Source organism: Phlebotomus argentipes, unplaced genomic scaffold (genome assembly GCF_947086385.1).
Source record: "Phlebotomus argentipes unplaced genomic scaffold, Phlebotomus argentipes genome assembly scaffold_18, whole genome shotgun sequence".
Lineage (NCBI taxonomy): Eukaryota > Metazoa > Arthropoda > Insecta > Diptera > Psychodidae > Phlebotomus > Phlebotomus argentipes.
The window spans coordinates 6,275,246-6,288,849 of NW_026776177.1; the positions used below are offsets into that span (position 1 = coordinate 6,275,246).

Here is a 13,604-nt window from a genome sequence, read left to right on the forward strand (position 1 = left end):
TCAATTGAATGCTAAAGATTGTCCATGACTGCAGTTGAATTGCAAAGTGATTACACAACATTAGATTTGTGGGTGTTTTTTTCGTGTGTTTTCTGCTAGAAGCACAGCAAAGAAAAACACCGAATTTGGACTTGATCAGATTGAATTACGCTTTTTTCCGTGTCAAGTTTCAAGCATTTACTGTTTTCAAAATCACCAAATTATTCCATCGCCTCATCCAAATCTGTTTCACTCTATATTCTCGCGTGAAAAGACTTCCGTCAAAACGTCTTTGACACGAAATATCTCGCGAGATGGCGAGAAACAAATTATATGGTAGCTTTCTGTGTCTCGTCGCGGTGACGGAAAAAAGCGACACTCGAAGCAAGCAAGGGTCGAGGAGTGCAAATTGCGAAGTATATTAAATCTCGTGGCGGAGTAATTAACGTCTTGAAGATGAAATTTATACCCCAAGACTTTGTTTCAGCGCACGGTCATGTATTTGTGTTTAATTTCACAAACAATTGTCGCAATTGTGAAGCAAAGCGTGGAGAGAAACATAATTAATTTCATATAATGGCAACTCTTCCAGCGGGGCGCAATATTCTATTTGGTGTTGCCGAGAGAAAATAAATATAAGCCTCGTGGAAGAGGCTATTTGCATTTCCGGGGATTAGGTTCACTTCGCATGATTCAACCAGAAAGCAGAGAAAAACACACCGCTATGTTCAAAAAGTGTGCGAGATTTTCAATGCGACCGCAGAAAGTTATTTCAAATCCATGTTATTCCAAGCCAACGATAAAAGCTAAAAGAATCACAGTTTTTAGCTAAAAAACTAGCAAAATATCGCTAAACTGGATGCGCGCAATTCTTGGCAGTTCTTGATTAAAGCAGAATTAATCTAAGCAGAAGTACTAAAGTAAATCGTGAACTAATTTAACAATTTCTGGCCGACAATATAAGCAGAATTGAGTTAAAGTGTTAGCATTTCAAGGCCAAATTTCTACTCCTTAGCGATTATTGTTGACTGGAAGACACATTTTGAACGCAGAAGTCTTGAATTTGCTTAAACACTAATATTTTGCGTCTCGTGATTTCTAACCCATCATCTTGCTTGCCACACAGCGACTGTGTGATGCTCAAAGTCCTTCAGGGGCACACAAACACGGAATCAGAGGCACCAATTGCTGAAGATTGCCAAGTGAGGCATCAAGCCAGCAAGAAACTATCGATGGAATCAATGAATCGTCTCCAATGACACACAAACTAACGGCAACGAGTGTAACACACTGCGATCAATTGAGCCTCGCGGGTTGAGGATCGGGGAGGCGGCGGCGGCGCGTTTGTTGATCTTTTTGCCTCGATCGAGCCGTGCCCCAAGACGAATGGCATCAGCGCGCGCGTTTCGCGACCTAGTCAAGACGATGTGGCTGGTGCGACTGATCCGCGGAGATCGGATCTGCTGGAGAGCTCGCGCTGTCTCCCTCTCCAGCCTCATTCGGGCGCGCAGCATAATGCTGAATGGAGTGAAATTTATGTATGGCTTCGCGCCATCTCGCTCCCACCCGCGGCGGTCTTGGCGTGAGAGGAAATCGCGCAGAAAGTCTCACGTGGACGCTGATTGTACGTATCTCAAGTGGCCGCCGCGTGAATCCATTCAGTCTAATGGCCCATCAAGTGGGGGAAAAGAGAGACTCAACGAGGCACTTGTTTGGACAAAACGGCAATTCATTGCAATTTGTAGATCAAGTTTAAGCTGAAGATCGCGCTGATCTTCGCCAATTAGAGTGACAACGATTACTCTCACCGAATGTCGTGCTCATTCTGCCTCATCCAACTGTTTTTGTCCACTGCGCAAATTATCGTACGCGCCAAACGATTCAATTTAGATCGCTGGGAGAGATATTTTCTCTGCCAGCTTGCAGGTTTTCTCAATTTTTGTCATAATTAATTGATTATCCTCATTGGATGAATGAAAGTATCGCTTTTGTGAATTGTATTTCGTCTGAAGTGTGTCATTTTTCAGGCTAAAAACTAGCTGCTGCTTTAATATTTTGGAAATTGTATGGCTTCAATGTTGGCTATTCATTACTATAATGTATCGCTCTGAAAATTTAGTTAACCCATTGAATCTCAGCACAGTTATACGTGGGAAATGTCGGGCACATTTTTAAAAGGTCTGTTTTGCGGTGATTTGACTGACCCTTCAACTGCAAAATGTTTGCTTTTCATAATGTATTATTCGGTTCATGAATTTTCACAAACATTTCTGGCAAAGCCATTCATTATGGAATGCAATTAAACGTAACTCGCCAGTTTGCGTGTTTACTTTGCCGTCTTTTATTGTGTTTGTCATATTGAAAAAAAAAATCTGTTATTAACCCTCTTCCCACATTTCATACCAATTTCACATTGTCGCTCTTTCCACTCTAAACGGAACGCATTAAATACATTTGCATAGGTAAATATCCCATTGCATAATTCACAAGAACAAGTGTCTCATGGTGGATCAATTAGAAGTACTTGAATCTCAATAAATTCTCTCTTCTTTCGCCGTGAAGCATTATGAGAACAATCGCATAGAAGAATGTTCTTCTCATGTTAATTGACTCGTTCATCTTCTCGTGTATTTTCTTGTTACTTTTTATCGCAACTCGAGAGAATGTTTGCAGTGCTATTTACCATTTAAAGAAAATAACTCTGGAATTGTTCTCTCTCTATCGCGTTGTGGAGCATTTCACACAAGTGCGAGATAAATGCGGTGAAAAGCTCAGCGAGGAAAGTTCTCCAGCGCGACACACACTCGTAATACAGAGGCAATACTGTAATAAAGTTTGAGGCGTCTTTATTATCTCCCTTATTTCGATTTAATTTCAATTTAATTTGCCGACAAAGTGAGTGCTCAAGAGCAAAATGACATTGCGTACGAGTCGCTGAACCTGCGATTCTTCTCAAGAAAGTCGCCGGCGAATTGATTCACTGATAGTGCGCGCTTCGCCAGTGACACAGCCTCAGTCATCCAAAGTGCCGCCAATGTCTGCGGTCGTGATTGAATCATAATCTCTCGCACTTTGTGTACTTCAGTGATTGTCTCTGAATAACCCTACAATTCCGTGTTCGCGCTTTTTTTCCCGCTCTTGAGTTGATAAAAGAAGTCCCATCTTCACAATCTCTTTTACGGCGCCCCATAAATCTCTCTCGGGCGAATATTATGATGAGAATTCATGGCTGAGAAGTACACATAACAATCCATATTATCTGCTTAACAGTTCCTCCCGCTGGATATTAGAGCAATCGTTAGTGTGCAATAAAATTATTTTTATTATCGACGGCCTGCGAGGGTGCCTCTGCATTCATCTGCGGGCCTCAACTGTTGAGACAGTAAAAATTGATTGACCTGCTTTCTTGCCAGCCACTGTCATCTTCGCAACTCTCCGCCGAGCAACAAATGCGCCTCTGGGGCACCGGGAACAGCGCGGGGTGAAAGTCATCTCGAAAACACACACACACGAACACATCTTCGCGGCGATTTATGCAGCAGCATGAAATAAATTAATGATAAAGAGTGCGGTAGACAAAAAAGATCAATATTTTCACTTTTCCCCATAATAAAGATGGAAGGAACACGTTTTACAGCCATAAAAAATCACCATCATCTAATGTGAAAGAGAGTCTGATGGAAATCAAAAGTGAATTTTCGATTTTTTTTCGCATTCAAATCGCTATCAATTGGGAATTATTTTCACTTTTCACGCTTATCAAAATGTTTAAAAAAAAATTAGTGTGTTGAAAACGCTAATGAACCTGATGATTCGAGCACGTTTCAATTATGTTTCACTTCACACATTTCTATGTATTTGCGGACAGAGTTGAAATTTTGTAGATAACACAATTCAAGGGGGGAAATGTCATTAAGCAGAAATGCAATTTAATGCTCTGCTCAAGTGTCTAAGGATTTTATCCCTTGATTTCATGACTGTTTCATAATAGCGCGAGAGTCGAGTTCCCGTGATTCCCGTGCGAAGGGGCAATTAGAGTGTCAGAGGAGAATTCGGCACAGAGTATACTAACTGTACGGAATGGGTCCATAAATAATTGGCCGAGTGGATGCGTCGCTGAGTCTGAGATCGCTCTGAGTGGAGCTCGCGAGTCCTTTGTGCCCGCCAAATCCATTATCGCGCGGCGGAGTGGGCGAGCGCTCCGCCGCGACATCGTTGTGATTGTAATCGGATATGACGGGATTTGCATGAGTTATAATGTACCCGAGGGACTCCTGACCCGCCAATCGATCGCCCATCTATTTAGTCACACACTTCACTGGCTCACAACAATCACCGGTCACGCTCCACGGGCGCTTGCACGCAGAATCATCACACACAATTCGGGGGCTGTTGTGGGTGAGTGGGTGGGTGGCGGAGTTTGCACCTCCTCTGAATCTCTGAGTCTGTTTACTTTTCTCACTTTACAGCTCCGCAATGTGGACTGTCTTATCGGGTGGGGACATTTTATCACTTTGCCACAAACGTGAGAGTGCCTGTGCTGACGTCAGGGCAAATAAAATTCGATGGCATCTCACGTTGTTTGGCGAACAAGTTTGGGTTCTGGATGTCACCTAATTGAATTATAAACCTCACAATAACCACCATGGGTGTCTCCAGTCACCTTTCTTGCACTTGGTCACTTTATGGCTCTCACCCTTTCGCTCAGCGGCGCAAAACATCCCGCACGAGATTACATTTTCCCGGGGCCAGCTTAATGAGATTAAAACTCAAGTTTAGTCTCGTCGCTCCCACTCACCGGCGACGGTTAATCACTGAGCAAATACGGTTGGCGCGCGGGAAAAAAGGAGGCCAGATGGAGGCACATGGGAAAATGGTGGAAATTCGTTCCATGTGGAAAAATAAAATATTCTCTCGTGCGACATACGAACGCCGAGAACTTGTCTCTCAGGTTAATTTATTATTTATTTTTAATTTGCCTAAATCCCATGGGGATTAAAGAGGTTCCGCTCTCTTTCGCTCCCTCCGCCGCCGGCGTCCGCACTAATATTTTATTCGAGGACCGGACTTTGCTGAATTATTGAGCAAGAGAAATTCAAGATGATGATGGACGTTTTTTCATAAATTATTCAATATTCACAAGTTCCCACAATTTTATCCACACAAACACACACACAAAAACAGCCCTTTTTCCCGGTGAAACCTCTTCATCCACTCGTCACCTCTCCGCGCGCGCAAGCAGGGAAAATTCCCCGTGGAAAACTGCAGGTAAAATCCCCCAACTCAATGGCACACGGATTGCCGCGAGACGTCGCGAAACACTCCCACACCTGGGCAAACTGCAGTGGAAACTGAAATGTGTCGTTGTCAGAAAAAAGCGTATTTCTCGGTTTTCGATTGTTTTGAGCTTGCGGTTTCGCCGGAAAAAAATTACCACGAGTCATAGAGGCAATCGCGAAAGAAAACATTGTATTCGAGGAAGACAATAACCCAGTTGAACATGCAGAGCAACAGCCAACGACTGAAATTGTGCGCACTCAGACGCTGTTGAGTCAGTGCTTCGGTTATGCTAATAAAGATTGGGTAACGCGATAGAGATTGCCAATTTATCAGCTGAGATACATAATACATCATTGCGACGTTGTGCTGAAGTTGCCAGAAAGACACTGCGGAGGCAGAAAAGGTACATAGCATAGCTCTAAATAACCATTAGCACAATAGTTGCGATCAATGGCAGAAAAACACTAAACTTCTGCACAAGCATTCGGTTTTTGTCTCTTCGCGAAATAACTTTTTTTTAGCAGTTGTAAAGCCATTCTATGTCCACCGGGAATTAGAGTTGCTTCTTTGGCTTCTTAACAATAATAATAAAAAAAAACTCCCACCTTTCCTCTCCCAATTGTATTACACACTCAGAAAATGTCTCTTTTCATATTTCTCTCCAACTTTATAATTAATGGGTATGTTTTCTTTCTATCCTCAGTAACATGTGAGAAAAATTCCCGCTGTCTCTTTAACGCCACGAAATTGAATCCAACGGTGTTGGGATTAATTAAATCCGACACATTCAGTTCGCAAAGTGCGCTGTATTACCAGCAAATTGATTTCCCATTTGAAGTGATTGCCAAGCTGAGGACAATGCTAAATGGAATTTCGCACGTGGCGTATGACTGTGTTTTTTGGCTGCTTCCTTAACTGGCAAAAGCACAAGCTCTCGGTGAAGTCACATAAGCAATCATCATTTGCACCTTGAGGGGATTTTTTCTTCATTGGCAAACGCACACACACACATCACATCAAAGCCATGCAGAAAAGCTTCTTTGCGCCGCCTAAGGGATTGCCACAAAAAAAGCCCGCCTGATTCGCATGGGAAATGATTTTCTTCTCGTTTCTCTTAATCCACAAATAACGAGATTAAATCCTTGTGATGCTCAAAACGAAAATTCCTCACAGTTATATGGGTGTTTTTCTCATTTATCGCAACTTTTTTCCCCCCAACTCTAATGAGAAAAAGTCCGAGTGTGATGAAAAGTCTAATAGCGTTAATGCAATTTACTCTCTGTGTCTCTCTTACCTGGGCTCTGGAGATTGCCATTCAATGGGACGCCCTTAATGGGTGGCGGTGGAGGAACTACGGCATTTTCTACACGGGAAACATCCATCAAAAATGAGGAGGAGGGAGACAGAAAAAAACAGGCAAAACAGAACATAAATATACATACGAAATAAATAAATAAAAGGGGGATAAGATTAATTTATGGGTGAGAACAGCTACGCAAGGAGAAAATAAAGGGAAAAGGTGAAAATTAATACCTTAAGAGTAAAGTGGAAGGCAATGTTCTTTCTGTGTTAGGAGAGGCGAAAGGGGCGATTACTTATAAATCTCTCTGCGAGAATGGGTTAAGACTGAGAGTATGGGATTAATAAGAAGTTGCTCATGAGAGTCCATATCAACTTAACATTTCTTTCACTAGATAAATCAATCAAGGACTTATGATTGAGGAGGTGAAGAACTTGGCAAAGCCAAGGGATTATTATCAGCATAGAGAAAATCACTTAAGCTTGAGGGAGGAAAAACTTCGGGGGGAAAATAGCATTTCCAAACTTTAAATTCACAACGATATGGAAGCTCAATGAACTCTGATTTGACCTACAAGAGTGAGTGGAGATAGAGTAGAATTTGTGCTGATAGTAAGTTTTTGTGCTGAGGAAGTTTCTCGTGTGACCTAAATTGAATTTAATTGTCGTGTGGCGTGTCGAATGTAGAAAAGAAAAGTGTGTCCACCTTGAAATTTCACTGACGGTTTCCGCACATTTCCGTGGATTTTCTGCCAAAGCGCCTCCGCTTCGCGTTTCATGTCGGGCACATAGCGTGACTTGGGCCTGTGAATCAGCGGATCGAACTTCTGGTCCGCGAAGACATCGTAGAAGGGTCTGAGGATCTTCGCGGCCAAGGATTTGGTGCGCGGAGGCGACGTTGAGCTGGGTCTGGAGTCGCGGCGCTTCAGAGACACGCCGTCAGACGTGAGTTTGCTCTTCGCGTAGAGCGATCTGGCGTTGTCCTGCGGCCTGGGATAGCGATGAGCGACCCAGGGACCGGTTAAGTATGACGAAATGTCCTTCAACTCCGTGATGTCCGGAGCAGAGGTGTACATCTGGCCGAGGAGGGACATATCTCGGTTCTCCTCGAACTTGTGGCGAATCTTCTCCACCTCGCCTAGCTTAATGGGAGCGTCAGGCACAGAGATGCCGTTCACAGGACTCGTGCGCTTGATCTCGCGCCTCAGCGAGGCCGTCTTGCTGATGATGTCAATGTGAGGCATGAAACGACGATCATCCCTTCGGAAAGCCACCTTCTGGATGGGAGAGGAGGTCCTGCGAGTCCTGCTGCGGCTCCTCTCAGCAACTGCGGCAGCGTTTCTGGTCTCAAACTTGTGCGTGATCCAGGAAACGTCGCCCATCTCATGATCTCGGACCGTAGTTTTGACGGGGCTTGCGCCCCGCTCCCCTAAAAAAGACTTCGATAAGTCTGGATCGCTGCGAAAGCGCCGGGGCTTTTTGGGAGCCCCCGCGACTGGGGATGGACTTATGCTGAGACTCTCAAACTTGTGCCTCATCTTCTGAACATCTCCCGTGCAAACCATGTTGAGATAGCATCTCTGCAGGCCATCGCTGTACTCCGGTGAGATGCTTCTGGACCTCAGCGAGACACTCTCAATGCTGACAGTGTTGGACAGGGATTTCTCAGGTGAAAATCCCCTCGCTTTTGTTGGACTCTTAACTGGCGACACCGATCGAGACTTCTTGCTTGTGTAATTGCTCACCACAGATGTCTTCTCTCCAAAAATCTCCCTCAAATCCGTGAACGACTGCGAAGCTTTCATCTCTTGCTGCAGTTTCTTCTCAGCTTCTTCTTGTCTCTGCTTCACTTTCTGCTCAACGATCTTCATGACTTCCTCCTCGTCTGGCGATGAATCTTCCCTGGCGTGATAAATTGTACTTCCAAGTGAATTGTCATTCTTCTCTTTCTCCTCAAAGTACTGAATTTTGTTCTTAATGGCGTCTCCAGACATGTAGATAACAGTTCTGTTGGAAGCTTCAGAAGATCCACTCTCTGTCTCGCATTTGGAAGCTGGACGCTGAGAAGATTCCTTGACAACAATGTGCTGAACTGTCTTCTTGTCACCAGCACGCAAGGATTTGGTTTGAATTTTCGACACGGACTTCACGGCATCGCCTTCTGAAGTCGACTGAACGGTTTCTGTGAGCTCGAGGGAATAGTAAGGTCTTCCCGGCAGAGATTCCTTAGCGCTCTCAGCTGCAATGGCGCCTCGGGTTTCCTTTCCCGCCACAACAGACGGAGAAGCCATTCTTTGGCGACGCTGAGCCACGATGTCCTTAATCTCATGGCAAAGTGACGCAGACAGGCGCTTCTTCTCAACCTCTGTCAAGTGATCGCGATCTGCGGATCTCGTGAGGACATTCTCAAACTTGTGAATCACCTTCGACACTTTGTCCTCATTGATTGAACTTATGGATTCGGCTTTATCCAGCGCTATTCGCGCTTGATGGCGCTTCAGAACTGGCGTCAGAAGCTCCTCTCGAGACACCAGAGAGTGACTCCTGACAGTCAAAGGAGTCGACTTCTTCTCCACACTTAATGGCGACGCAGGAACAGTGACGACGTATTTCTCTGAGATTTCCTCATACTTATTTTCCTTTTTCCCGCCTTCTCCTGGGCCTGAACTGTAGATTTCATTCAACTGGTGCTTCAGCTTCGCCACTTGATCCTTGCTCAGCGTGCTGACGAGTTTGCGACTGAGTCCGAAGCATTTGTCCTCTCGCAGCTCAATTTTCCGAGGCAGTTTTCTAGCTTCGCCAGGATTGTACTTGATAATCATGTTCGTGGCCAGATCTACGACAGAATTGCCGCGCCAGAAGGGCTTGTAAGTGTCCTTGTTCGATTCAATTTCTTGTCGCTGATCCTCATCGGGAAAAGTCTGTGAGGCTTTCTGCTGAAACATTTCTCTTAAATCTTCCACTGACTTTTCCTTGATTCTCAATCCCGGCTCGAGATGTTGATTCCACCTAAGATCCTCGACGTCTTTGGGACGGAAAAGGAGATCTCTCTCTTTCTGCTCCTGCTTAAGCTTCCCCACCAGGAAATTGAGTTCCTTCTCGGCCCTCTCATGAGCTCGAATCTTTTTCCACAAATCAAAGTCAATTATCTCTTCCTGTCTTCGAATTGGCCGAAGATCTGAGGAAGAAGTTGCTCTTTCTAATTGGCCAACCCTTTCAAGATTCGAGTAGAATTTGTTGAGTTCCTGGAATCGCTCGGATCTGCCATGATTGCAAGCGGGCGTGTGTTTTTCAAGCGTGTTCAGAGAAGTCGAACTGTGGGAGAGTTGCTCATTCAAGAAATTCCTTCTCGCTTGCTCACGATCTGCACTGTTGAGGCTTTTGGCGCGTGTCACGACTTTGGGAGATCTCTCTGTTGAGGTCTGTGTTGTCGATCGGAAGCTCTGGATGCGCCGACAAGATGGAGATCTTGTGCTGCTGCGTTTCTCTGATGACTCTCGATAGTCTGTCACACTTCGGCGTCCGTGGATGACGACTGGGGAATTCGGTCTCACGATCTCCGTGAGAACTGTGCTTCCCGGAGGTTCACTTCGGCTCCTCTCTTGGTAGCTGTAATTGAACTCCGTCAGACTGCCGAATTCCTCCTCCTCGTCGGACAATTGGTAGAACGAATCAAACTTGCTGATGTGTTCGTACGCTAAGCGTCCAGGACGAAAGATCCTGACTGGACTGAGGCTTCGGGATTGGCGAAAATGCTCCCTCTCCAGCATCTTGAATTTCGACGAGGTCACGGGCTGTTTCTGGATCAAGTAGGAATTCAGCGGACGCAGAGACGGTTCGGATTTGGTGGTCAGAGTATTCCACAGGCGAACCTTGTCCAAGACTGTGCACGATCGAATGGGAAGTGTGGTGGGTTGGAAGTCGCGAAGGAAGAGATTTTGGAAGAAAGAGTCTGTTTTGATGGCATCTGAGTGTTGTCTGATCGATCGGTTGACGGAATTTCGCAATTCTCTGTGCTTCTTCTCAATTTCATCCTTGAGATCCACTTCAAATCTCACAATTTCACTCTCCACGCGCCGCAACTGCAAATCATCGTCCGTCTTCTTCTGATCCTTCTTCTTCTGCTTCTTCCCGCTGATGGGAAATCTCGTGATTGTCGTGGGACGAACTGGTGTTCGTCGTTTCGAGTTTGTTGAGTCGATCGAATAGGTCGAGCTTGTGCGAGCCAAGCTCAGGTTCGAAGTGGACTTACCCGTGCTTTTCGTTGACTTCAGCAACGATGACTTCAGGGCTTTGGTCGTGATTACTGGCAACGCCGCTCTTCCCACTGACCGGCCTCGAGTGCCCGCGGGAGCCTTATGAACCGCCTTGCTCGAAGATGAAAGAGCGAGGGAAGTGCGACTAGAGGTCTTCGGAGTGACACTGCGACTGGTTGTGATGTGAGTCGTAGACTTTGTAGTGCTTCCTCCAGTTCCCGGTTTAATCTTTCCACCACGGCCGGATTGGATAGTAGTTCCGGGCTTATCCTTGACGGGCAGTATTCGAAAGGTGTTCTGGATGGCCTTCTTCACCTCATCCGGCGACTTCACGTCGCTCTTTCGCAGGATTCTTGTTGTCACATTGCGAAGACGCCGACACTGCGGAAGGGCTTCCTCAAGGCGCTTCTTCTCCTCGGCGAAAGTGCGCTCCTTGGAGATACTCCGCCCAAAGGCGACAGGACTGGGACTAGATCTGCGCACCTCCGACGAATGCGATCTCGGAGACATGCTGGATGAGTAGGATCGGCAGATTTGCTTGCTGGCCTGAATTCTCGTGCTGTTTGCGAGGTTCTTCTCCTCCTTGATGCTCGAGGCGGAGTAGGTGGACGAGGCGGACTTGGATCTGCCCTTGGCGGTTGTGGTGGAGCTGAAGCAGGCCTCGTGGTGACTCCTCGGCGACGTCACCTTCGCCTCCGAGAAGAGCTTCAGCGTGGAGTTGAGCTTGCTGGACTTTCGGCTCGGCGGCGCCGGCGGAACTGTCGGCACAAAGGACTTGACTTCTTTGGGGAAAGCCCCGAACATGTCAATGGGCCGTGTGACACTGGTGATGGGATAACACACGACTTGGGTGGCTTTCGGCTGTGGCACTTTTCGGTGGACGCGTATTTTTGTGAGGGTCGGCGTGATGGGAATGTACTCAATTTCCGGTTCTGCCTCATCTATCCGCAAGAATAGAAAACGCGTTAATGGGCATTCAAGAGCATCGCCGCAGACACAATGGCATCTCTCTCTCTCTCTCTCTCGTCTTACGTGGTGGCAAAAGTGCTTTTCTGTGCCGAATTTCACTCTGTGTGCTCCGCATACAATTGCCAAGGAAAAAAGCTATTCAAACACCCCCTACAAATCCTCTTATTAGACATTACTTGGGTGTGCGACTCAATTGTGATTTTTCACTCCACACTGTGTCGCCTGGCTGAACCCCTTCACGTGTGTGTTTGTGATTGATTTTGCTGCTCACCCAGTTTTGGGGACTCAGCGCACGTCTCCACACGAATCCCTGTGCTCAAACTCAAGACCAAGAGTGTCTTCCTCTTCAATTCACTCTGTGTGCGGGGTGATTTCAAGGTGCTCATGTGGTGTGGGTCAGTGTACTGATATGGTGTTGTACAGGAGTGCATGATGGCGAACGCCAGTAAAATTCAGTGGCCAACATAAAAATAAAGACTCTCCACCAGGTCACAATCCTCGTAAACCCTCATGATGGCGCAAGAAGCATGTTATGATCCCATTGGATATTGGGAGTCGGGTGAATGAGGAATTTACAGTAAATGCAATATGACTATGTATTAATAATGTCAATACACCTCAAGTGGCTTTGTGTACCCTCCGAAAGATACTTTGTAATCCTCTCTCTCTCACTAGCAGAGAATCCATTTATATTACCGGGTTAATTCATTCTACTTAATCACATTCTACGGGCAAAATCTTGCATAAATCTAATCAATTCATATATAGAGGGCGAAAAGTGGGTGAATTATTAAATACCAGTGTTAGTATCTACTCTTTTGGCGGATGGTGAAGGATAATCTAATTAACACGTTCCTTATTTAATAAAACAAGTGATATAACTACGTGTCGAGCATAAAATATACATTGTGGCCTAATGCAAAGTGCGAGAAACAGCCAAGAACCATACCTTTTTGAGTCTCAACGGGCCACAATCTCTCAATATCAAATTATTATATCCCCAAACACCATGAAATCCGATTAATTTCAATATTTAACGAAGGCGAGATGTGGGAAAAAAAGTGTGGAAGCTGGAGTGTTGGTAATTAATTTTGATTGATTGATTGCAATTCGGGGCAAGAGTGTGAGGAACTCTTCGACTCACCCTTTGGTTTCTCGGGCGCCGGCTTCCGGAATCCCTGAAGTGGTGGTTCGCCGCCCGCCTGAACACTCTTGTACGCTTGCTTCTGCTCAACAGGACTCAGAGGTGTCAGGGCGACATCATTGCGCTTCCGGAAGACAAGTGAAGAGTCGCTCTCGTAGCCCTGCTCCTTGAGTGCCCTGCACGCAAACACGGATATCCGTTAATTTATCCAACGACACACTTGGGCTGAGCTTTAATCTCAAGCGCACTGAATCGTTTGCACTCACCTTGATAGGTATCCTTGGCTGTAGCTGTTGGCCATGCGTTGCTGCTCCAAATGCTGCAAACAATCCCGGAAAGAGATAAAAGAAATCCCATGAAATCTCTCCCTTCCAACTATTGACATAACTTTCGTCTTTGCTCATCGATAAACAGTCTGAAACTTAAAGCTCTGCAGTCACAAATCTTCACAAAAGATCCTGACAGAAGTCTGTCACTTTAGCGGGTTAATTAGCATTGAGCAAAAAGCATGATTGTCCTGGAATTCCACACAAAACATCACATTCTCGCAAACTTACAAATTTATGCACTTCTCTGGCAAACACAATGCTGAAGAGGGGATGAGTGGAATTTTCATCCAACCACTTTTCCATTGGCAAATGAATATTTTCCACGGAAAGGGAGTGGCAACACAAGTA

General features: G+C 45.6%; 1 protein-coding gene across 1 annotated transcript in view; it reads right to left on the bottom strand.

Annotated features, from left to right (window-relative positions):
• LOC132259068 (uncharacterized) overlaps nucleotides 1-13,604 on the bottom strand; it is a 42,673-nt gene that overhangs the window by 4,386 nt on the left and 24,683 nt on the right. Inside the window, exons 15-21 of the mRNA XM_059756613.1 lie at nucleotides 13,485-13,550; nucleotides 13,194-13,246; nucleotides 12,928-13,103; nucleotides 7,265-11,755; nucleotides 6,554-6,622; nucleotides 5,470-5,645; nucleotides 4,052-4,277 (exon numbers count right to left, since the gene is read on the bottom strand). Of these exons, the coding sequence (XP_059612596.1) occupies nucleotides 4,052-4,277; nucleotides 5,470-5,645; nucleotides 6,554-6,622; nucleotides 7,265-11,755; nucleotides 12,928-13,103; nucleotides 13,194-13,246; nucleotides 13,485-13,550 (5,257 nt within the window). The remainder of the gene's footprint in view (nucleotides 1-4,051; nucleotides 4,278-5,469; nucleotides 5,646-6,553; nucleotides 6,623-7,264; nucleotides 11,756-12,927; nucleotides 13,104-13,193; nucleotides 13,247-13,484; nucleotides 13,551-13,604) is intronic.